This window comes from Larimichthys crocea, chromosome VI, assembly GCF_000972845.2.
Source record: "Larimichthys crocea isolate SSNF chromosome VI, L_crocea_2.0, whole genome shotgun sequence".
Lineage (NCBI taxonomy): Eukaryota > Metazoa > Chordata > Actinopteri > Sciaenidae > Larimichthys > Larimichthys crocea.
The window spans coordinates 15333053-15358182 of record NC_040016.1 but is presented as its reverse complement, the minus strand read 5'-3'; the positions used below and the strand labels follow the sequence as shown (position 1 = coordinate 15358182).

The window sequence follows — 25130 nt, the reverse complement described above, 5'->3', positions numbered from 1 at the left end:
TGCGGCACCCCATTACTTATTTCAAGGTGTACAAGTGTGTCGTATATAAAAGTACAACAGGTTAAACTGTTGCTGTTGACAAACAAGCTTTAAATATTTTAAAGAATATCAAGGCTGAAGTACAGTGCCTCTAATTTTCTGCTCAGGGCTAAAAGTATCCAAACTGTCAGAAATAGTACCACTGCTGTTATAAGAGTTAAGCCACAAAACCTGTGCAGCTATATATGTCAGTGTAAACAGAGAAACAGACTGTGCTGCGTGGCTGCCTGTGTAAATACAAGTGGAATTTGCTGTGGACAAATTGCCTCTTATTCCTTACGCAAACATAAAGGAATATCGGAAGCAAGAACATCATCCATTTTCAATTTAGTTGCCTCTCTTAAGGAGAACTAAAGCCCTGAATTTTAATTACAAAACTGTGCGATTGCAATCACAGGCAGGCACACTATCTATGTTCAACAATGTGTAGAGGGGAAAAAAACAAAGATGAAAAACATTTTATATTGAAACAGACAGGATAGTATGTGTTAACATACAGTATATGAGATTTACAGCATATCTGATTAAGAAAATGTAGCAGAAGCTTCATTATACAGCATATGCACTTACTTTAAAGCAAAGAAAGTAATATTAGATACATGTGCACAACAGCAAATGGTCGAGAAAAAGTCACAAAAGAAAGAATTTAAGACATGAACCTCACAGCAAACATACTTTACAGTATAAAGAAGAAACTCCTGCTAACAAAGGGGAAACCTGGTAATAAGATGTATGGAGCATTACAGAATTACGTATGCATCAATACAGCATCACTGTACATCATAAAAATAAATAAATTACAGACAGGAAATGGCAGACGATGAATCCTCAGAGGGCAAACGTAACCTTGCACTCCAAACTGTCAATATTCCCCTGACAGTGAAGCTCATGTTCACTCCCTCTCCAGAAAACGCATTAGACGCAGATGATATCCTGAGCTCAGGCCTTCAATCTATCCCACACAACCACTAATCTGTTAATTGATCTGGCGAGGGGAAGGAGAGAAAGGGTGTGTGTATGTGTGTGTGTGTGTGTGTGTAGGGGGGGTAAAAGATGGAGGGATGACATTACTGAAGAAATATATAATCTTTTATAATGGGTTCAGGGACCTTGAGCGGGTGAAAGCTTGCACTTGTTTGGAGGCACTCTTTAAGAATTTATTTATCCCAGTTTATTGTTGTCATGCCTGGGAGTGTTTTATACAAAAGCTTTGTAAGATTAAGATTTGAACTGTGGTGAAGATGTAATTCACCTGCTTAAAGGGGGCATTTGTTGACAGATAATACTACCCAAATAAGTCCATAGAGGTCTGTTATGGATCTTTTACACAATAAAATCTAAGAAATAAGAAATAACTTCTCTGTCTTGTTTTCAATTCTCAGACAGGTTACAAGGCTAAGTCTACAGCCACACAAACAGCTCTGTAAGGTTTTACTTAGGCAAACTGATGGATACTAACATGGTGTAACATTCACCATGTTAGTATCTAGCGCAAAAACCAGCACATATAATTGTTACAATAGTACTAAACACGAGTGGGCACATGAGGGTGTTTTTGCAAGTCAGCCCAAGGGAACCAAGGATATATAAGGTTTAATAGTTTAATTTAGTATTTCACACTGTGAAATGTCCTGGCAACATTCTGTGACAATCAATGATTCAATATTGAGATATTTCACCAGATAGGTAAGGACTTTGACGTGCTGATGGTGCTTGAGGAAAAATTGGACTATCACCAATTCAGTGTAAAGTAAGAATAAATATGTTCTGAGTTTGAGTTTGTCAGACCAAAGAAGAAAGTGATATTAACCACCCAGTCAAACTTGAATGATTAAAAATAAAGACAAGTTTCCACCCAGTCAAACTTGAATGATTAAAAATAAAGACAAGTTTATGAAATTAGGTGTCAAAATCGGGTAAAAATTAGCAGTATTCTCAGCTCCAGGACTGTGGAGGCGTGTGGGCTGAAGCCATGCCCACTCGGGATGAGCTTGATGACACATTGACTAAAAACTGGTGAAAAACTGTTTTAACCTCTAACTCCACATTTCAGTAATATATTGTTCAAAGTCTTTTCACATGTTTTGTTCCAACATATTTAGAGTATTTTAAAAGAAATCTCAAAATTGCCTTTAAGCTTTTTCCGCTGGGGAACATGAACGTCACAAACATACCATTTAAAATAGCAATTCATCTAAAAGTACTTAAAATATTTTTGAGAACATCTAATTTCGAAACCACAGATATTAAATTCTGCTGTGACAGCTCCCATTTTTCGGGGAAGGATTTCCATTTCCACATTTTGGGACCTGGCTGTAGATTTTGCCACAACAGCTGATGTTGGATAATAAGGCCTTGTTTGTGGTCGGTGTTCCAGTTCTTCCCAAATGGCAGAGGTCAGGAGTCTGTGGCAACCAAGCCAGTCAACTGACATCTATTGTTTTGACACTGAAGAATTTTTTTTTAAGAGAGAGGCATTGTTGATAAAACTAATTTTATCTTAGTTATAGCTTTAGACCGTTGTCAGGGTCAAGATGACCCAGTATTTATTTTGGTTAATTATGTCTGTCCTTTTGTATATTCTCCATCGACAAATGTCAAATGACAAATGACAAATGTCTTTCTCATGATGTTGTCTCTTGCAACATAGTTGGTGCCGCACCTCGTATTAATTAGCTGTTGTTACATAACTCGTCTACCTGCCCATGATGGGGGTTTAAAAATAAAACTGAAAGCCTGAAACTGCAACAATACCTCTGCTGTTAAAGTTAAATCCTTCCACAGAAAAAACATTTCTTTATGAACGTCCCTTTGTGCATCAGGGTACTGTCATGTTGAAACAGGTAGGGATAGTCCCAAGTTGGAATCACATCATTGTCTAAAATATTGTTTGCTGTAGCTTTAAGATTTCCCAAATTGCATCTATGGTGCCTTTTAAATTTAGGAGACCAAAGCACACAAATGTATAAAGACAAGGGTGTCCACTTACTTTTGGCTATAAAGTGTAGCTCGCTGTTAAAAAGGGCAAACTTGAAAGCTTATTGCACCATATTTATACTAGTGAGGATTACATTTTTTAAGACCCCCAAAGAGAGTGCTTTGATTTCGACTTGTGCCCACCTGATACCAAACATCTTCCTAGTTTTCCAAGGGGACCTGGAGGAACTGAAGAAACCTCAGACTGGGGGTGTCTGCGAGATGACAGAAGGCATTATTTCACAGAGAGCATAGTGAATGCAAAAGTGTTTTGGTATTACTCCGCTTCTCAACCGCTTAAGGGATTAAGGGCCCGATCAAGGCTGCAGTGTAGGTGATAACAGTCAAAAACAAGAACAAGAAGTGAGTCACACGCTTTAATCCCTTCTCCACCGTTCTCACCAGCAGACATTTAGCATCCTCCTCTGCTTGACGCGTTCCTCCTCTGAGACATAAGAAGCTTAGATGATGCAGCATATTTTTTTTCTCTGCATGAAGAAAATTTTACTTGAAGAAGTGTCTGGTTATTTTGACTAAGTAAACTGGGGTGGTAGAGTCTAGCATGCAGAAGGGTTGATGTCATGAAACATCACAGGAGATGACAAAATTGCCATATCATTAATACTGAGATAACGCTCCCATTAATATCTATGATGTTACATTATTGTATTAATTATTGCCAAACCTTTTCCTCTTAACTCCTCCCCTCCCTCTTCACCTTTGCCATGATGTTCTGAGAGGCTGCTGAGCCCATCACCCACTTGCACAGCTCAAATTTTTTGGTCCAGCTCCCCATCAGGATTCGCATTCCACTCTTCTTCCTGGAGATTCAGTACGTATGTAGTACCAGTGTGAACGCTAACACTCTGGGCAGCCCAGCTAACAAACAGAGCTAACAGCAGCTACAGTTTTCATCAGGAAACTCTAATCACAGAGAGTTGAGGCGGAGCAGCCGGAGGACATCAGAGGGAAAACTAGAAAAAAACGTTCTTCATAAAATCCAGTTTCACTAAAATCAGTCGAATAATTGGTGGTTTTGACTTTGTACTGTAAAGAGTTACGTACTTCTCTTGGGTGAACGTACCCTGAGCTCAAAGTTACATAGTGCAGAAATAGGTATAGGGCGCAGAGTGGAAATGACAAACATTACTGACACTGATTACATGTGACTGTGATTTATAGTCACATTATTTTATAATAGAAAAGTGACACAGTGTTTCAAGTATTTTTTTCAAAATTCTGCAAATTCCAGTTGCTAAATTATGAAGGTTTGCAGAATTTTCTTTATCTCATGTGATCTTAAATTTAATCTGTGGGTTTTAGACAAAACAATGATTTTAATATTGTGTTTCTTACTATTTTAGAATTTATAGACCACACAATTAATCCAGGATATATCTGGTAGATCGATGGTGAAAACAGTTTAATTTATCATCATTACCTTAGAAGAAGTCGTTAATAAGACTGTTCAGATCCTCTTTGTTGGAGATCAGACCACTATATTTCTATCCCTAAATCCTACACACACTGCTCCTTTAAGATGAAGTCAAGTTCATCACTGATGGTTAACTGCGATTTAACGTTTTCTTACCTCAAGATAATATAATACAAATTATTTTATTTCAACAAACAAAAATATTCAATGTACCATTCAACCTTTTATCTGCTGTGATTTTTAAATCCTCCTGCTTTCCATCGCACTGGAAATCCGTGAGATAAGGTTACAGAAAATCCTCAGGTGAGTAGTAAATAATCCCGGCTGCAAGGTGCCAGAAAACTGTGGGATTTTCAGACCATATAAATCGTTCCTTCTTCCCAATACTCAAGTGTTTTTGTCTAGAAAAGAAATCATGAAAAAAAAGGCGTTCTTTTCATTGTGGCTGATTGCCCTATTAAGCAACATTATGTAATTCACTGCTGAGATGCAGGATTTAAATAAGCACACACTAACAGCTTCCCACTGAACGTGTGAAACATTTCTGTTCATATAGTGACACCTAGTGGTCATTAAAAGTAAAGCAAATCATTGTGCATAAATATAGATCACCATTCACAGTAGGTCTATTGATTGGCTGCCATCTATTGATCAATGAACATAATGGTTTCACAGTATACTGCAGGATCAATACCTAATTAACTAGCGCTAATCAAACGTCCCCATGCAAATCCTTTTCTTGTTGCTTGTAAAGTTTCCAACCTTTTATAAACATCGTTTAATTTCTCAAATAAGTCAAATCTGCTTTGGATAAAAGTTTAATTCACAAAAATACATTGACCAATATAATGAAAATGTACTAAAATGTACTTTAATAATCCATAAAAGCTGGAACATCATTGACAGAAAAACACAAGAAGCATTATTAGAGTTGGTTTAGTATAATATATTTCAGCTTCAAGAGACATAGAAATCAATCCTTATTTTTTTCCCCATATTTCTTCTATAAAAGACCCATTTTTTTCTGAAGCATTGTTATGCAAAAAATGGCATTAGAATATATTATGGGAGCTATGAAATCCCAGTGACTGAGTATAAAATTAAGTCACATCAGAGAGAGATATTCGCAGAAGAGAAGTCCATGATGAACAACAGGGCGAACAAAGAAAAAAATATATAATAAAAATAATAATACATATTATAGACCTTGATCTATCATCACTGACATGACAGGCATGGAGAATAGGTGTATGGCTATAAAAAAAATTCTCACTTTTCCACTTGATTTCACTTGAAAACATCTACACTTAATAACTGATGCATTTTTTTCATGCTCGTTTTTGAAGAATATTTATAATCATACAACTAAAAAGAGGTCAACTTCCATGTCTTTCAAATACGATATTGATATTGAAAAAGATGAAAAATACTGAATCCAAGTTCTAACTTTGTTTTCCTTCTTTACGCTGTTATTTTCTTTTTGTTAAACTGTCAAAAAAAATGAAATAAGGGGCTGCTCTCTGGCCACGTAGGCGGCTCATGGACACTTTTCTATACGTTCAGAGGCTTTTAACATCATCATAAGTTTGTGGTGTTGTTTGTTGGTGCAGAAATGGAGACTGTCCATTCAGGGTTCACACTGAAACTGAGACACAGAGGAAGGTCCTTGGAGGCGAGAGACCCGAGTCTTCGCTCTCTCTCTCTCTTAATTCTCTCTCTCTCTCTCTCTCTTTCTCTCTCTCATGTAGATCATCCTCGTCTTCGATAGGAGCAGTTCAGTCAGCTGATTCACCGTTTTATGGCTGATGGAGGGAAGGGGGGGTGGGGCTGTTGGAATGCTGGCACGTTCCAATCAGGGCAACAGTTCTTCATTACAGCATTTCTGCAAGACAGCACAGTGGAGAAGTCCTGGATTCATATCCTTAAGACAATTTTTAAAGCATCATCTACAAGTTATCAGTGACGTCTAGTGGCCAGTCAATGACATTACATGCGTAGAAGGAAAACAGAGGAGGAGAGAACAGAAATGTGCCCTGCATAAACGTCAAGTCTTCAGCAGGGGTCTCCCAAAGGTTTCCTAAGTCACCAGCAGGGGCTGCAACACACCCTGCATATTTTATAAATGTACGATGACTGAGTGTATAAAAAGACAAATACATAAATAAAAGTTCATGGCATGAACATGTTGTTCTATGTCAAGTACAAAATATGTATTATTAGCTAAGCAGAGACATAAAAATACTAAATCTGAGTTTGAAAGACAACGAATAATACAATATAAAATGATTAAACAGATTCTGAATATATAAACTTGCCTGTCATCTTTTTATAGAAATGCTTCATTTTTAGATCGAAGGATAAACTGAATCAACTAAACTTTTCTTTTTTCCCTGATGATTGATGTGCTGCAGCACTGACAAATAAAAAAAGTGGAACGAGGATCTTTTCATAAAACTGAGCTGTCAAATATTTTTAAATTTGGCGCTACATCACCAGAGTCTTTTGCTGCAAAGGTAGAAAACCTACAACTACCAGAATGCAATGAAACCACTCAAACCACTAAATGCTACGGCTGGTGGGTGACCTACTTCAAGTCGGGGCTTTCTCTGAGAGGCCATAGCAATGGGCATGTAAAAATTTGCAAGTACAGTCTGTAGTTTAAACAACAGCACAAGAGCCGGCCAGAGTCTGCCGGATGACACGAAGCGGAGAGCTGTGTGTGCAGATAACATGCTCATTTGCATATATTACCTACATTGAAATGATATAAAGCTGATGGAAGATCTGCAAAGTTCCTCTTCACACCACAGGTGATGTGACATCTATCTGGCTCGTTTGTGGGCCTCCCTTTTCGCTTGATTCTCACGGTTATGACTTCCTATTCTGTGGCTTATTCTGTGCCTATGCAGCTGCATGCACTGAGCCCCAGTCATAATTACGACTTGGAGGGTGACATGAATGCTATTTACAAATCTGAAATTTGTAAATATGATGACATGAATGTGGCTTGACCTGCTGATGCCCTCGTTGTTCTGACTGACAGACCTGTGCTGCTTTTAGCTCAAAAACTGAATCAAGGTTTGTGTGGTTGAACATTTGGGCAGTTCTGTGTTGTCTGTTTTTTTTAAACCAATAGAGAAGCTTGAGGGTGGATTACAGACAAAATAGAAATAGAAATGAATACACACGTAGTCCTGCAAGTGCATGCCCAGCTGGCACTTTGACTGATGGGTCATTTATAAAGGCATGCTACCGTCCAACTGGGGAATGAGGGTATTTGACTGGTCTCACTGGAACCGAGTAGGGTAAACCAAAAGACCTTTGGACTTGTGATAGTTTCAGAGCATTGATGTCATTAACAAGATTAGTAATGGCTGCATTCCACTTAGATGGGCCAAGGCCATGCTATTTTTCATGCTACTGCAGCTCACTGGCATGACTAACTGGGGCATTTAAATGGAATGTAGCCACAATTAATGCTATCGGTTTTACCTGTGATAAGTCCGAATGTCTGCTTTGAAAAAGGTTTGTCGTGAAATCTGTCAGAGAGTTACGCACACAACTTCAAAGTTTGATATACAACCCAATGCTCAATTACCAAGTCTATAAACTCTAATCACAAAGGTGCATATTGCTGTAATAAAACTTGGTGGGCACATTTGACTCAACACTGCGCAGAGTTAAACACAGAGGAAACAAAGAGCACCTGTTGCTATAGTTGAAGAATCTCCTACAAAAGTCCAGGTTTATAGAAAGTGGCCACAAATCAGAAAGAAATACAAATATTAATATGAAGGATTGATATAATCCCGGCTATTTCCTGTCCTAGTGAATACAGTGACCGTTAAAATCATAGACTGATGGATCATGAGGTCAGCTAACTGGAAAATAGCCATGTTGTACAAAGTGAAATGTCCCATTAACTCTCTGTCCTGTCTGAGGCTGGCACTGTAAACCCCGCTCTCTCTCTCTCTTGCAGTGTATGACCTGGTGTGTTGTGTGCAGTGGAACAGTGGGGCTGTAATCCCGTTAGTGTTGGTTCACTGGGCTGGCCAGCGTGTGAACGGGGGGAGTGGGCAGACACCGCCCTAGGGCATGCTGACAGAGGCCCCACTCTCACACACACACACTGAACCACTAACTGACCAACACAGATGGATTCAGACGAGGAACGCAGTGGGTGGTTTAGCGACCCTGATGTCTGGGCTGGGCACAATGGCACTGTCTGTTTCACTAATCCGATGTTATCAGTAATATCACAGTTTTATTTCCCCCCCTGCGCTGCAAGTTAAAAGTAACGGAAGAAGGTAGATATAAAATCTCTGCTGTTGACTCTGCTTCGCTGGTTTGGCAACACTGAAGTTTTGTTCTGACAAACATTGCCCGAAATGTGTTTACAGTGACTGTGAGGCCTTCTGAGGGACTGCACGCTGACCAAAAACTTGAAAAACTCTTGTAAACTGTGGGTTGTCCAGTTACACCCATTTTAATTTTCTAAACAACAAAGAGGCCCAACTATTGACACCAGACTTGCACTTTTCATGTTACATCTGCACAGTTTTAATGGCTTCACATTCCCCTGCACTAACTCACTGTGCTACTAGACTGTTGTACTCTTGCACAATGTCTTTTTTCTTCTTCCCTTTTGTAGTTTTATTTTCCATTAGAATCATCTGTCAATGCTAGCAGACTGCAGGCAAAAGGCGAGGCAGTACTTTCTCTCCTGCAAGCAATAACTAAGTCCTGATCCAGAAACAATTCAGGAGATTCAGCAGATTCCCTACGCATTCTGGCAGCCTGCTGCCCATTAGTCTGACTGACCAAATGCAGCGGAGGTCAAACCCAGAGCTAAAAATTCAGACACAGACTCTTGTATTATCAGCGATCTAACTTTAGCTTTAGTTACAGTATTGGTAACTTTCCAAAAAAACAACAACAATCCAACATTCACTCCCCCCAGGCAGAGCTTGAACTTCTCTGTAAATCTTCACACAATTTCTTCACTACGTTCAGATGCAACACCACGAAAGTCTTCGAGGAGACACTGTCTGACCCCTGAGTGGCCATGTGGAACAGCTGTAGACACATTTGCCTTTAGATGTGGTCAGAGGACACATCCGACATTTAGTTCACCCCAACCACAGAGAACTCTTTAGACTTATACCTTTAATGTTTGGAAACACTGAGGCTCTACTTCGTAATCTTCATGTGACGCTGGATGCACATCATGAGATCTCACAAGATTTGCACAACCGACTGAACCTAAACTCATCTTTCAAAGGAAACTTTCAACATCAGGGTGGAAACATTCTCACTGTGACTTTCTAAGTCGGTCAGAGACAGGTTAAATCTTATCAGGAGCTCATAGTGGCCCCTGACCTTCTGTGGGTTTTTAAGTCAAATGTGACATGTAGCTAAAATAAGAAGTGGGCAACATGGTGATGTATACTGTGAGATGATTTTTCAACATCACTCATACCAAGGAAGCTTTGCCTTTACTAGTTCTGACTGTTAAAGGTGATTACAGGCACTTTTGTAAATCAATAAGCGTGACTGCTTCATGGCAATTCTGTAATTACTGAAATCTTGCACTTCTGTACTTTGATTTGTTTCCAGATTAAATGTACATTTACAGTTACATATTTATTTAGAATGGTTTATTTATAATGCACTATGTCGTGATACAAAAGGCAGCTCTAATCTAAGAGCTGATGTATCATGACAGATGATTTTGTTCACAATGCCAACCTCAAGCTAAAATAAACAGAATCTGATTCAGCTGTTTAATACAAAGTTTCAACAACTTGTTCCTTTTGTTGCCTATATTCATCATATGTAACTAGTCAGAGGAAGAAAAAAATGTGTGTCCCGCACAAAGTTCGTTACTTCTAATATCCAGCAGTCGAGAAAGTTGTACCACAATCCGTTTTAAAAGCCATCTTCGCTGACAGTAATCACGTTGCCGTCACGCTGCCTTCCGTTTCTACCCTTCTCCGCTGCCAGTTAGTTTTGTGGTTTGTGGTCACTTGGTTTCTAGCGTTTACAGCCTGCCAGCAATGCTCTGTGTACGACGACACAGCTACAAACAAAAATTCAGAGATTCGTCAAATTTGCGAGTCAATTCGAGGCCTTTTCGACCCAGCGATTTTTCACAGGCAGCCCTGATAAAAATGCAGCAGGAAAAAAAACAACATTTACAAAAAAGGAAAGCAAGAACAGTTGCTCCAATCCAACATCTAATGTGGAACATTATTTATTACATCACATACCGTAAATGTCAGTTAAGTCCGATCTAAAAAGACTTGTCCGTTTAGAAGGATTTACCATAGTAAGCAATGTGGTTTACTGTGCATGGCAGTTTTCAGACTTCCTCATTACCAGTATCCGTGCAAACTCTAAAAAAAAATTACAAGAAACAAATGAAGAAGCAGCGATTCTGAATTTCCTGGGAAACAACATAATGACAGATCAGGATTTCCTCAGACGTAACCAGCTGCTGCAATGTGCTGAGATCCATATTTAAATCCAGCCATCACACAGTGACTCATTCATTTAACAGCAACGAAAATGGAAAAAAAAAATATGCTAATGAAAGTGCTTTACACGTCTGAAGGCTGACTCGGGGGGGGATGTTGGCCTATCCAGAAATATTTACTGGATCCGTAACTAATCAGCATCAAAGAAATGTTATTATTGTCACAGGATGTGAGCTGCAGCCACTTATAGAAAGTGACAAGACATGTCTCACACATGGAGCTCATGAAAAAAAGATGTTGTTACATGCAATAGTTCCATGCAACAACAACAACTCCATTTTTATCCAGGATACAGAAGAGCTACATGAGGTCAGTACGTTCAGAATAACCTGACGTTAAGCTATACAGATACCGTCTTGGCTTTGCAGCAGCCAAACAAACTCGTAATGGACTGTGATGAATGATAAACCGCACCTGATCCAAGCAGCTTCATCTCAGATGACACAGAGAGATATTATGTAACGCTACCTTACAGCCTGCCTATGCATCATGACCTCATGAACATGTCAGCTCCTGGGCCTTTATGATTAACACGTGTTATGAAATCTTAGACATACACACCTGGCTCAGAGCTGCTGCAGGGGCTGGAGGGGTGGGGGTCTTTAAAGCAGGACACAGTTGGATTTCTTTTTCGCCTTCTTCTTTTCCACTGGCGTTTTCCTATTTATCTGTCTGACCAGGTCATAGAAGATCTGAGCCAAGAGAAAACAAACACCGTCAGTGATTTACACAGGTAAAACCATCAACCTTCAAGTTCTCACACAGCGTGCCACCTAGAAGAAATCACTTGAAGCCACGTCACTAGACACATAGATTGATGTCACCGTTAACACATGGTAGGTTTAACAAAAGGATGTATAGCAATGAGCCGCAGGTATAATCCATTTCTGTGTACTCACATCGAGGACGTTGATCTTTGACTTAGCAGAGGACTCTAAAAAGGCACAGTGGTTCCACTGTCTGGCCAGGTTCTGGCCCTGCTCCTTCCCCACCACACGCTCATCCTCCAAGTCGCACTTGTTCCCGACCAGGATCATCGGCACCTGACGACGAGCAAAAGAAGGTATAAATCTCCTTGAGGCAAGTTTGTGACTCGGTCTTAGAAAAATAAAAACAGATTTGATTCCATACATGCAACCAAAATATTTTTTCTTTAATACTGAATGCATATATTTTTATAACATTGTGGCAAAATGAATATATAAATATAAAAACAACTAATAGCACCTAAAAGACGTTAAATCAAACACTGATGTGTCTTGAGTGGCAAGTCGATAGGTTCATAAATACAACTATGAAAATAAATAGAGAAAAAGAGGCAAGTAGAGAGGAAAATTAAGAGTTAGACGGTTGAAAGGAAAATAAAGAAAAGTAGGGAGGATAGAGAGGAAAGTGAAATATGGAATTCAAGAGATGACAGTGAGACAATGTGAGTTATGTAACAGTAGCAGGTTAATTTTTTATAATACAAGTGCCAAGTTTCAGTACGAATTCCAAAAACCATGCGTTTAAGATGCAACTGAACAGAGTGCATCAGAGGGCATATTTGTACACATCTGCATTAATGTGCATTTTGAAGTTACACAGAATCTTTACAATCTTTAGGTTTACAAAAGAGAAGATGGAAGAAATGGAAACAGAGTGTGATAAACCAACTTTCGCATGTGGGAAAATATGATATGGCCAAAATAAATCAGAAAGAAGGAGGTGGGTTTGATAAATTCATACAGTTTATGACAACAAATCTAACCCTGTAGATCCAGCCCATGGCGCAAAGGTCTGCGAGTGTCCGGGGCGAGGTAATGAAGAGTAAAAGCTCAACAATATTTGTCAACTTGTGCATTCTCAATGTACAAGAGTGGATACATGATTATTAAGAGCTGAGCAGTCTATTAATTTCAATCTGATGACTGGATTAGAGGGACACAGACGATCAAGAAAATCAATCCATCCCCGTGGGAAGGTTACACAACACTGACAAAAGAGATTTTAAAAAATCAATATGAACTTGCAACGAATGCAGTTTCTTTTTTTTCTCTTTTGGTTTTATTTCCTTTCCCACCAAAACTGAGAACAAGTCTACAGAGAACACGACCACTGACATGATGTGCAGCTGGTTATGGAATGTCACAAATAACCAGCACTTCTCCTTTCGTGCCCCTGAGTCAGATGTTTTAACAACCAAGGTCAAAAAAAAAAAAAAAAAACTCTCAAAGAGAATATTCTGGGCCAAACTTCGGCCCTTAACTGTCACAGTGGGCAGAGCCTGGGCAGTCAGGGTGTCGGGATGCGTCTCATCCTGCCTGCTGTTTCCTGACCAGCTATCTAGGGAGCATGCTGGCCCGGAGGAAGCCATGGCAGCCCCGCCCAACCGGGATAACATCGTTTTCCTTCCTGAATGTTTTCGAACATTTTAGCTGGATTCCATGCTCTGCCTGCTCTCTGGAATTACAAGATAGTGTGAGCCTATTTGTTTGTGTGTGTGTGCTTGTGTTCATTCAGCACGCTGTGTAGTTTCACATTTAAACTTGGCTTTACTACCGAGACCTCTTCAAGTTGGAGGAAAAGTCCAGTAGTTTGTCTCAGGTTCACAGGATATTTGTGTTTGTCGGTACGGCTCAACAAGCAAGATACATAATCAAGTGGAAAATTCTGCATGCAGCACAACAGGCGCCAATAATAAATCAGCTGGGGAAATCTATTTGTGGTGGGCCTGCAACAAATAAATCCATGCATGGGAAATCCTGCAGTCGCTCCCTTCTCCTGGTCCCAGAAATGGCCCCCAGACATGTCTTAGATCTGGAAAAACTGGATATTTGTAAGTAATGTTGTAGTACCCTGACATGTACCAACTTGCTCAAACTTCCTTTTCTCACCCACAAGTGTAGTATTCAGGTCATTTTTGACGGCGGTATGGCCACATTCCTTTAGAAAATTTAATACTTTGAAGGCATAGGATGAATATTCCTGGGCCCTTTTTTTTCCCTTTTCTCTCTCTTCCCTGCTCTCTCTCTGGGTTGTGAGGCAGACGACAGGAAGCTGTGATGTTTAGATTAACCCCATGGAGGTTGCTGCTTGATGTTTGATATCCAAACAAACCCCTCGCACTGGACTGCTGAACGACATTTCTCCCAAGGGGTCCTGGGAGAACCAGCGGTATGCCCTCCTAACACAAACTCTGAAGCCGAGCTGGGATGAAAAGGACGGTGAGAGGGTGGTAGGATGGAGGTATGCAGGGAAGAAGAAAAAAAATGTTCGGTGTCAGCAGCACACGAGGCAGCATTAGCTTACTGGAAGAATCCACGCAGGCCACAGAGAATCTGTTCAGACGCTGTTAACATGCTACAGACAGGTCCTGTCCCGCCCACAAGGCATGCTAGACATTGGATTGTGGGGAAACGCAGAACAGGGGAGTACAGAGTAGCTTAAATGAATGGAGGCAGTCGTTCCAAATGGAGTGGTGAGTCACAAGCATGGAGTCAGGCATTAGTACCATCCGAGACACACAAGCAGAGACGGAGGTGGCCCGGAAAAGTCATAAGACCTCTTTCTTACATAAGAAGAGTGGAAGGAAGGAAGGGAAGTGAGCTTTTAATACACTGGTGGTGACTGCTCACTTACTTTATTCTGAACGCCTAATGACTTTTGTAAGGAGATGGAATTTTGGTCCTACTGTGTTCAGTGTACAGTCATTAAAAGGCTTTTTAAATTGAGCTTGGCAATATTAAGCGCGTCTATACATTATGCCAGCTTTGCAGTAAATGGTGCGCGGAAGAGCTTAGAATGGGAACAGCTGTAATGGCAACTAGAATGTCTGAAATAGCTCGAAAGCTTTGTTCAAATAAGAAATCAGTCCTCGTGGATGTAAAAAAAAAAAAGAAAGAAAACAATGTTAAGAATTTCCTTTGGTCGTGCATTCCTGCAATGGGCAAAGGAAGATAAACAGATGTCAGGGCCATCATAGGTAAAGGTTTAAATCACTAGGGCGCCAATAGCTGACAGAGGGGCCGTAATAGCGAGATAAGCACAAATGTTAAGACCAGGAATTTATTCAGATGGGGCACAGTTTGAGAAGAAAAAAAGGACGTCAACTGTTTTCTTGCACGTTGAGGAGCCACTGATCCTGCAATCCATCTGTTAGCCAGAGGCTAACCTCAGCTCCCTAACCACGGAGGCTCTAATGAAGCACCACAACCTCACGATCCAGTGTGTTTTTGATGAGCTGAGGCTTTCCTTGCACATCATCCCTGACAGTCCAATCACCCACACAGAGTGCCAGACCACAGTAAGAGACCACAAGGCTGGCCATAGAAAAGTACGGGAGGGGGGGACACGGAGCAACAGGCGCTGAAATGGCCAGTCAAAACAAGAAGCACAGGGGTATAACTGGCACAGATAGGGAGCAAGAGAATTACTAATGTAACGTGGTATACAGTACGAGCAAACTTCTGCGCCAGGCTGCACAGAGGCTTTTCAGACGGTTGACAGGGAACAGAAAGAGAGAGAGAGAGACAGAGGGAAGGAAAGAGTGAGAGAGAGGGTTATGGTAACATTCATTCCCTCCAGAGATCACCAAAAAAGGGCATCTAAGATCCTGCTGACGCACTATCTGCCCCACCAGAAAGGGGACGAAGGGCTTACTCACTCAACAGCCTCACAATTTAGCAGAGATACAGAAAAATGGAAATGTACTTGTAACAAACACCAGGAAAATAACGAGATGACACATCCTCTTCTTATTTGCACGGTTACCGATCCAAGCTGAGGGACAGACTTAGAGGGGAAAGCCACAATGTTTGTAGATTGAGACATTGCCCTACTTTGGGACTCTCAGCGTTCCATGTTAAAACACAGATGAAGCAATCAAACCACAGGGACCTGATATGAACTAATGCTACACTACATACAGCACACACGTTTCACTAAGTGCTTTCTCGTTGTTTTCACTCTACAGTTAACACCTGCATAAATGTCGGAGCAATACAAATTTGTGATTATTGGCATGAGATGCAGCGATTACAGTGTTCAATTGTGTCCATAGCAACGGTGCAATCTGGTTCTGAACAATGTAGGCGGCTGAGGAGGAAATGAGGCGCTTACAACTTATCTGCACTACTTTCCACTATGTGTGTTACTACAACCAATTCAGCCATGTCAACATGCATGCATGCTGTATACGTACATCCTCTGTGTCCTTTACTCGTAGAATCTGTTCTCTCAGGTCCTGGAGGTCATTGAAGGTGGACTGTGCTGTGATGGAGTATACCAGGGCAAAGCCTTGGCCGTTCTTCATGTACAAGTCCCTCATCGCTGTGAACTGCTCCTGCACGCGGGAAACAATACAAGAGGAAGGATAGGCCATGAGCTCTGGCATATGCTCTCTAGCATTTTATTAAACATTTAAGTCCTTTGCATATGACAGGTGGTATAACACTGGTGTGACCTGTGCCGTGGAATTTCAAGATCTCTAAGTCTAGGTTTTTCCGCAGCACACTCACACCATTGTGCAGTGAGGGTAGACCACCAGCACCCCTCGATTTTTCCTCTTTAAAACAAGCACGAACATGTATGTTGCTTGTGCACCGTCAACATACATAGAATTACTGTGTCACATTCGTCTGGCATACTGCTCAACAACAAAAGAAAAAAACTAGAGAGCTAGCCCTACATGATCAAGACTACAAGTCTGCAGCCATGCCAGCAGCTCCGCTTTGAGCTTAATGTCAGCATGCTAACATGCTCGTAATGACAATGCTAGCATGCTCATGTTTAGCAGCTATAATATTTAGCATACTGCATGTTATCATGCTAACGTGTACTAATGAGGACTAAACACAAAATACAGCTGAGGCTGGTATGAATGTCAGTTTTGCCATTGTTTGGTCATCAACTAAAGTTTTGGACAAATTCAAACTTTGAGAACTTGTGATGATGCTCGATGAACTGTTAAGGGATCAATTAATCATTTAAATGATCCCCTAACAGGAACAGGAATGTCTGCACCAAATGTGATAGCAATCCATCCAATAGTAGTCGAGACGTTTCACTCAAAACCACAAATGTCAACCTCATGGTAGCGCTAGAGAAAAAGTCAGGTGATCAACAAAGTCAGTAGGATTCATTCTCTGGGGACCATGAATGTCTTAACAAACTTTTAACTAAATCTATTAAGTAGCTGTTGAGATATTTTAGTCTGACCTGACCAACCAAGGGTATCGACAGACATTTCAGTCGTATGGAGTTTACTTACTGTGCCTGCTGTGTCGAGAATTTCAAGCATACATTGCTGCCCATCTACCTCCACTTGCTGTAAGAGAGAGAAAAAAAATGTACACAGGCTCAGATAATGTAAAGCTTAATTTCAGGTCAACGGGTACATTGTATTCCATGTGAAAAATATTGCAGCATGACATAGAAGCAACATAATACATGAAAAGAAAGAGAGAGTGAAAGAAAAACAGGGGACAGAGAGAAATAGAGGCATGAAGGGAGTTCGATGAGAAAAAAACAAGAGCACAATATCATGACGTGAACCTGCAGAGCAGCTGCTAACAATCAGCTCATTCCAGTCCAGCACTCTGCCTCTCCCTCTCCCCCCCTCAAGGGACACTCACCTTTCTGTATGAGTCTTCTATTGTAGGGTCATATTTTTCCACAAAGATTCCCTGTACAAACTGAACTGTCTGTAAGAGAAGACACAGAAGCAAGGCAGGGTTATATCAATGTGACCTCCCATCTGCAAGAACAAAACATCCGGAGTGGTAAAGGCCGAAGTGCCCCATCTCCTTGCAAAACACTGACAAAGAGGATGTTCATGAAGTTGCCACTCGACACCAGCCAGGATGCAAAGTTCAACATGTTATAGACACGTGTGACGTGCAAATACAGTCCAAGTTACGACTGTGCTACATTAAGCATTGTGGTTCATGATAGATTCACACTGGGGGTTCACCTGATTAAGGTCTAAACATGTCAGCCTGCCAGTTTGAAGGATTAACCTGCCTTCAGCACCTGGACTAAGTTAGCTAAGCAGGGCATGCAACATTTCAGACGATCGTGGCCTGTTGACAACCTTGTAGCGCCAACAAAACCAAACATTTTATGTCTGATTTTCATCGAACAAATGAAAAACAAGGGTGTTTAAGTATTTAAAATGGATTCTTTTATTTATTTATGATTATTAATTTGCTGTATAGAGGTGACTTCCATATCTAAAACCTAAAACTGGGCACATCTGTCAAAAACACCCTCCAAATGGATGGTAAATGCTATAGAGACAGAATTATACAGAATACCAGAAGACAGTACACAGGAAACATAACCATGTTACCTATAAATAGTTCGAGTAAACGCAAAACGAGGTTTCAGTTTGAAAAAAAGAGGAATGGGACAGTTTCATGTGTTCTCTTTCGGTTTCCTATGACAAAAATACTCAAAACGGTATGTCCAAAAACAGTCCAACAAAGTCTACAAAGGAAACACACTGCAGAGGTGTGGAGACGTAGAAGGAGAAGTGGGGGGGAATGGGGCAGGAAGGGATTTAGGAGGGAATACTCACCAGAGCGGACTTGCCCACACCTCCAGAGCCTAACACCACTAGCTTGTATTCACGCATGGCGGGTTTGCTTCACCGGACAGCCCAACAATCTGCAAAAAAAAACCCCAAAATGGGACAGATAAAATGAGAAAGCTGCAAAAACAGAAGACAAAAAAGAAACAAGAATAACTAGGCTCTAACTTTGTTTTTGAGCAAAACAAATTTTCCCAGTCTGGTCTCTGAGTTTTTCCACTCCAGAAAGGAAGGATTCTAGTCATTCCTGGAGGTTATGGACAAGAAGCAGCACAACAATGGAGGGAACACCCATAAGTGGAGCTGCTTCAGGGTGGAGGAGGTGAAGAGTATGTGACCCCTCTCTAACACAAACCAGCTGTGGTGTGTACGAAGTGTAGGGGGAACTGAAGGGGAGATGATACATTGATCTGGCAGATATTCCTCCTAATGACACAATCATTTGGCCTTCGCGCACCAAAACACACCCTGCTGTCAGATTCTTTAGTCACTCGTTCATTCCTTGATAGTGTAAAACACCAATACAGTGTCTGTCTTTTTGACTAATGGCACAAAACAGCTGAGGGAAGTGGAAACAGCGATGGAGAGGAAATTGTGAAATCACCGGAATATCCCTTTAAGGGACGCAGAAGCTTCAAATCACTGGCAGAGACTGTGGCGTAAAGTCAGTTGGGTTAGCCAACTGGGTCACTACAAGTTGGGATGCAGAAACGGAGCGGCTGCTACATGGTTTAGTCGTGGCTGGGTGATGGGAGGATTTGTGATTACTTAATCGTTAAGTTTAGAGATGCAAATGAGTTGATTGGAATAAAATGAACAGGCAATTTCAGTCTAAGTATAGATCGCCAACATCCTCTGTTTCCTGCTTCTCAGATCATCATATCCGATATTTTTCCAGCACCGGAAATAAAGATTGGCAGATCAAAATCAAAAGAGTGTTATATTAAATCACGAAAGAGAACTTGGGTAAGGTGACACCATCGTTTCAGGAGGATATGGTGTCATCCTTTCGCCAAACTGTACCACATTTATCCAATTACTGATAGAAGATGGAGATGTGAAACAGGTTTATTTGATGGGCAATCTGGGGACTATGATCCTGAAACCACACCATTCATCCTTTTGGTCATGGGTTGACAAGCATCGAGGCTGCACTGAGAAAGTGTCTCGAATCAGGTCTCGAGGCAGAAACCTTGCTTGATAATAAATCCTTTTTTCAGACCATCAAAAGCTAATCGCCATCCATCCTAGGAAGCAGATGATCCCCTCCTACACTGTTCTTTTTACAGCACACTCCAACGAAAAGGGACTAAGGACCTCCAACTTCAATCACAAGCAGTGACCATGTGGGATATGAAGCCCGGACTGTGAATAATTCATACTCGCTAATCCTCTAACGCACAAAGCGAAGTTCTCCTTGCACGATTTGGAAGGAGCCTTGGGGAGGGAAAAGAAGGACGGAGCGTTGTGCAAACAGCCTCAGCTGCACGCTCTCATGTAAACATTCAAGTACACAGTCGAGTGCAGGCACAGTGTCACATGTGTGCGATGTCAGACAGACAATGTCACACTTAGATTTAGGCTAGGCCTCACTTGTCAGCTGGCCACACGTCACGGTTCTTGTGTGGACGCTGTGGACCGACCCCTGCAAGGACAGATGATGTCAGGAACCCTCTCTGTGACAGATTATTATGTGACTGCTTCAGAGGTTGTCATTGGAGGATGACGGCTCCTCCAAAAATTGTGCAGTGAAGCTACATCTGTTCTTTTTAAAAATACATCAAACCTGTACATTAGGCGCTTGGCTTACGAGCATTTCTTGAGCTTATTGTTTATTGACTGGGTCAGTTGCATTTTAAAAGCAATTTCTTCTGAGAACATGAATAAAAGTAGTACAAGATCTACTTAGAAAGATGCGTGTATGTTTCTTACCTACTGTAGGAGCCAAAACATGTATATAGCTTGCTTTGTTTATTTGGTTACATAACACCTTATTTTGTTGGTCACCTTTATTTCCAGTAATTGACACAGGGGGTGTTGTGTGGTCGCACCTTATTTTTACCTGTGCACTTGGCGGCTGGAGTTTGGACAAAGAGGGTGACAGGCTCTGTTGTTTTCTGTCGACCTTGCCTCTATTTATTATCACGTTTCATATCATATCGCATTATTTAGTTTGTCAAGTTATGCCAATTTCAGTTTGTTGTTATTTTGGTTAATAAACTTAAACTAAAAAGTGGATTTCTCTGGATTGTTACGTGTCACAGTAGGAGCCGACTGCTGCTAGACCTACATTTAATTTAATTATTACAAACAAGCTTATGTGCAAATTCAATGGCCTGCGATTGGGGTTTCATGCGCATAGTCTAGGTTGATAATGGTGATGAGTATTATTTCCACGTTTAGCAACCACCTACCCAACTGAAAACAGAATTAACATAGATTTTTCTTCATTTCCGCATTTGTGGGTTTTTAGCACGGGAAAAACAACTAAATTAAAAACAGAATGAGCCACAGACGCCCAAGTAGCACTCGCATTTATGAGGTCAACTGATGAACTCTCACTAATTTGTAGGAAACACTATAAAAATATATAATTTTGAGTTTAAGTGAGTGGCTTAAAACACTTCCTGGTGTCGTACCAGTGTCAGCCAGCTCGGTTACCTCCATTTCAACATCCTCCGGAAGAATTCAGAAGGTTTTAGCAATGTTACCAGTGTTGATTTAGTTACTTCAGAGTTAGTCATGTTCCTTTTAACTTTTACAAATCGTCGCCTGTCTGGCATAAAACTGCATAAAGATTGGCAGTTAACGTGCTGGTGAGCTGACCACAAAGCTCAACTTTTGTCTACAAATAAACACAATCAAGTTCATCATTGCGCATTAAACCACTCGAAACGGAAAGACTGTGAGTGTGCCCGAGCGCGAGTAGGAGTGAGGCACAGAATTTCTCAGCTCGAGTGTTAATTCATGTTCTTGAGAACCGCAAACTGGTTATGCCAAGAGACAAATACCAACGTCCCAAATTCAAATAACGTTTCAGGTCAAACTAATTCAACTGACGTGACGCCTATCTCCTTATCTGAGGTTCAACCTTTGCTACAAAAGATTAGCATGACTGAAAAGGATGCTCTTCCTCTCACACCTTTATCTACAAAAACTTTCATACCAGCAAAACTACACACAACACCGCACTCTCTCATCCGCCTGCCTACACACTCTCGATGCACACAAACACACACACACACGCAAGGCCATTTAAGGACATCTCCCGCTTTCCACTGCCTTCGACTACACACTGTCATTCCCGACAAAACAAACACACTGCTGCCGTTACTCTGCTCTCGTAGTAACCCCAGCAAATAAGGAGAGAGGAAAGCCACATGCCACAGAAAACATGCTCCGCCATGACTTCACTGCATCACTCACCCTCTCTACGGCCAAAGGTATGTCTCCATCTAAGGCTGGAAATTGGACGAGCGAGGCGCCTAGCAGGAGTATGCAGCGAGTGTATCTGGAACTATGTCTCGAACTGGAGGGAACTGAAGCTAAACTGGAACAGTCAGGATCCACGACTTCCTCGTCGTCTGCTGAGGCTAATCTGACAGCAATGAGGCTGTCACGGCGCCTGACTCAGCAGGATGACATGAGTGACAGCTGCCCTCTGTATCTTTCAGCCAAGTGCGGATGATGGAAACGCACACATCCGTTGGTGGAGCCGGCAGCATGACACAGACTCTTGTGACATCTTATTTGCTTGCTTAACACCACATGACATTACAGGGCCGATAAGAGAAAATATCAAATTTGAGGTTTACAGAAAGAAAAGAAAAAAAATTGTGCCATGTTTTTTTGTTGTTTTTTTTTTTTAAATGGTGATAAGCGTCTGGTTACTCATTACCACCAAACCACAGATCACACTTGCTCACTCTGAGATTAACATGAGAAACTCACTGACATCAGGGGAATAACCCACAAACCCTGGCAGGCAAAGTGTTTCAGTAAAGAAGATGCTTTATTTCATAGCTAACTCATTTCCTACCTATATCCTCATAAGTCTTTAAAGTTTCCTGGAAATAACTAGGTTATTCAGTTATAGGGGAAATAAAGTTCATAATAAAATAAAATAATAAAAGTTTAGTTAGTTGTGTTGAGGTTAAAACCAGATAAACTTCCTTCACTGCTCCATTAAAAACACATTTTATTTCAATTTACTTTATTCGCGGAAACTTCTCTGCAAGTTACAAATTGCACATTTTTGTCAGCTGACCTGCTGTGCCCCCAACTAAAAGACTAGCCAGCTTAGCAGTTAATTTGAATTAATTAATTGGAAGTATACCAATTGGCACTAATTAACCTATAATTAGTGCCAAATTAAATAGCTTTTTCTTGGAAACTTCCTCAGAAATTAGGAATTTACAAGCCTGTAAAATAAACCATTACCACCTGAGCTTAATAAAGTATTTGCTGTCACGCTGGGAACTATTGCAACATTTTGGATTTTTCTAAACATCTTTACGATAACACTGCATTAACTCAATTCAAGAAATCAAGACGTAATGAGTAACGAGGACGTTTCTGACGTCAAGATTTTGAGCACAGTGACTTTTATGAAGCCAGCGTCAAAATAATCTTCGCTATCAAAGATTTTAAAAGCGAAGCATTTTCTTGTTCAAACTCTTCTCGGTCTCACTACAATGCCTCGGTGAGTCAGAACAAAACTGCAGCCAGGCACACAAAAAGTTTGCTGTGACTGAATCATGACAAAGATCTGTAACTGACAAAAAAAAACGCCATCAGCCGAATGCATCTGTGTGTGTGTCGCCGGGGCCTTGACCTGTAACCACATCCTCTTTCCAGAGCAAGAAGGCTTCATGCTGATAGGATGGAAAAGGAGTAGCTACCCAACTAAAATAGTCTCTTCCAGTCTCTGTTCCTGTTTGAGACTCCAGATAGCACGCTTGCTTTAAAAAGGAGGAGTAGGAGGGGGGGAGCTTGGGGTTCGGTTGGGTGTGTGGAGGAGGTTTTAGGAAGTCTGTATCTCATCATCAGACCTGGGCTTCGATAAGATTCAGGGCACAGGATGAGGCCGAGCATCTTTTCAGTTAACACGTGTGGCTGAGCGACGGTTATCCTCCTCGCAGAAATGTCTACTTCACGTGTAGACTGTGAAGATCTATTATTAATAAAGTTCCTGTGTGTTTACAGTTTTTGACATACCTCACCGTGCAGATAATTCTGTTTACATTACACTGTGCCATATTGCCACATGGATGTCTTTTAGCTTGTATGCATTTGCATATCTTTATTTTATATTTTATATGTTTATGCTGTTTGCACGGGATAAGAGGGAAACTAAATACTCTGTATGTCCTGTGCATTGACAATAAAGTTGACTTGGGTACACAGCTTTTTTTCTGCTCCAACTTTGCAGCTGAAATAACACTGCAACAGGCTGTGGCATCCAGACCAGAGAAAAGCATCGAGGCTCTTGGGTCATCTCACTGTAAAATCTACCTAATTTGCTTACGGCAGTAGCATATGCTTTATCACTGCAGGTCATGCTAAGTCCCTGCAATCTGTGGCTGTGACTCCAGCACAGACCGAGCAGTCAGTCCACTAACACCCCGCCGCCGATTATTAACAACCTCAGCCTCCATAACATTGATTAAAACCCGCTTCAGATCAGAAACCAGCTTACATACAAATCCTTAAAAACACCATAATCTATAATCCAGGCACCACAGACCAACATCTGCCCCCCCACAAACAAACAAATCCGGTTTTCATACCAAGTCCCGTTATCAAGCTCGTTAGCTTACCAGCTAGCTCGTTAGCAGGGCGAGCTAGCTAGCCGACACACTCCCGTCCTCGGCCGTGTTGTCAAAACAACAGCCAGACGACCAGAAACACGCCGCCACCGAGCGGGTTTCACACTTTAAACGCCAACCGGGCTTGGCAGGGTTCAAATCGACCCGCATTACGGTGTATTTGCTCGGGGGAAAAAACAAAAAAAAGGCACATCCGATTGCTAGCGTTACCTGCCCTTCCGCCTGGCCTTGACTAAAATGGGAGTTGCACGCTCCCGTTTTTGTACTTGCGGACGATTCTCTCTCATTTCTCAACCCGACGTGTGTTAAAAACACGCCGTGCACCGCGGCCGCGTCTGGTTAATGTCCCCGCGAGTGTCTACAAGACGTGCTCCCACGCAAATGAGTTATTTAAACCGCGTTTAGCATGTGGTAAAGTTTGGCATTTCCACTCACCGTTTCTCGCTTCGCTGTCTCTCGCCGCTCCGCAAGTGTCAGTTTGCCTCCGGCCTGTGTGCGCAGCAGACGTCACTCCCGACTATTACTCATTTTTCTTAAAAGGGCATGACACATCGGCCACTCGTCCCGCATCATTTACATGATAACGGGATACACAGTAAAGATGAGTGTCGGCACAAACACACCCTGCACTGCTTTTTTTATTATTATTATCACTATTATTATTAATCGTGAGTAATATATGTCTAATGTACTACACATTTCTTCCAGGATTTCAACATTGAGGTCACACATTTTTGAGAGATAAA

The 25130-nt window shown here is 41.2% G+C and overlaps 1 protein-coding gene across 2 annotated transcripts; it reads right to left on the bottom strand.

The window, feature by feature from the left end:
- Nucleotides 1–5255: 5255 nt before the first annotated feature.
- LOC104924467 (ras-related protein Rap-1A) lies at nucleotides 5256–24968 on the bottom strand. 2 transcript variants are annotated; one of them, XM_010737811.3, is made up of 8 exons: nucleotides 24820–24968; nucleotides 18545–18633; nucleotides 17601–17669; nucleotides 17237–17293; nucleotides 16169–16309; nucleotides 11886–12029; nucleotides 11548–11678; nucleotides 5256–6332 (listed from the first exon to the last, which is right to left on the bottom strand). In XM_010737811.3, the coding sequence occupies exons 2-7, from the start codon at nucleotides 18599–18601 to the stop codon at nucleotides 11589–11591; spliced, it is 558 nt and encodes a 185-aa protein (XP_010736113.1). In that variant the 5' UTR covers nucleotides 18602–18633; nucleotides 24820–24968; the 3' UTR covers nucleotides 5256–6332; nucleotides 11548–11588. The 2 variants fall into 2 exon arrangements, with proteins under 2 accessions (XP_010736113.1, XP_010736114.1); XM_010737812.3 differs by lacking the exon at nucleotides 24820–24968 and adding an exon at nucleotides 21983–22165.
- Nucleotides 24969–25130: the final 162 nt, after the last annotated feature.

What these genes read in the sequence shown, in the direction of transcription:
- LOC104924467 (XM_010737811.3), bottom strand. Translation starts at nt 18,601, where the DNA reads ATGCGTGAATACAAGCTAGTGGTGTTAGGCTCTGGAGGTGTGGGCAAG. An exon ending in GTGTGGGCAAGTCCGCTCTG is followed by an intron (nt 17,670 to 18,544) that starts GTGAGTATTCCC and finishes CTTCTCTTACAG; the next exon opens with ACAGTTCAGTTTGTACAGGG. An exon ending in TTCTCGACACAGCAGGCACA is followed by an intron (nt 16,310 to 17,236) that starts GTAAGTAAACTC and finishes TCCCGCGTGCAG; the next exon opens with GAGCAGTTCACAGCGATGAG.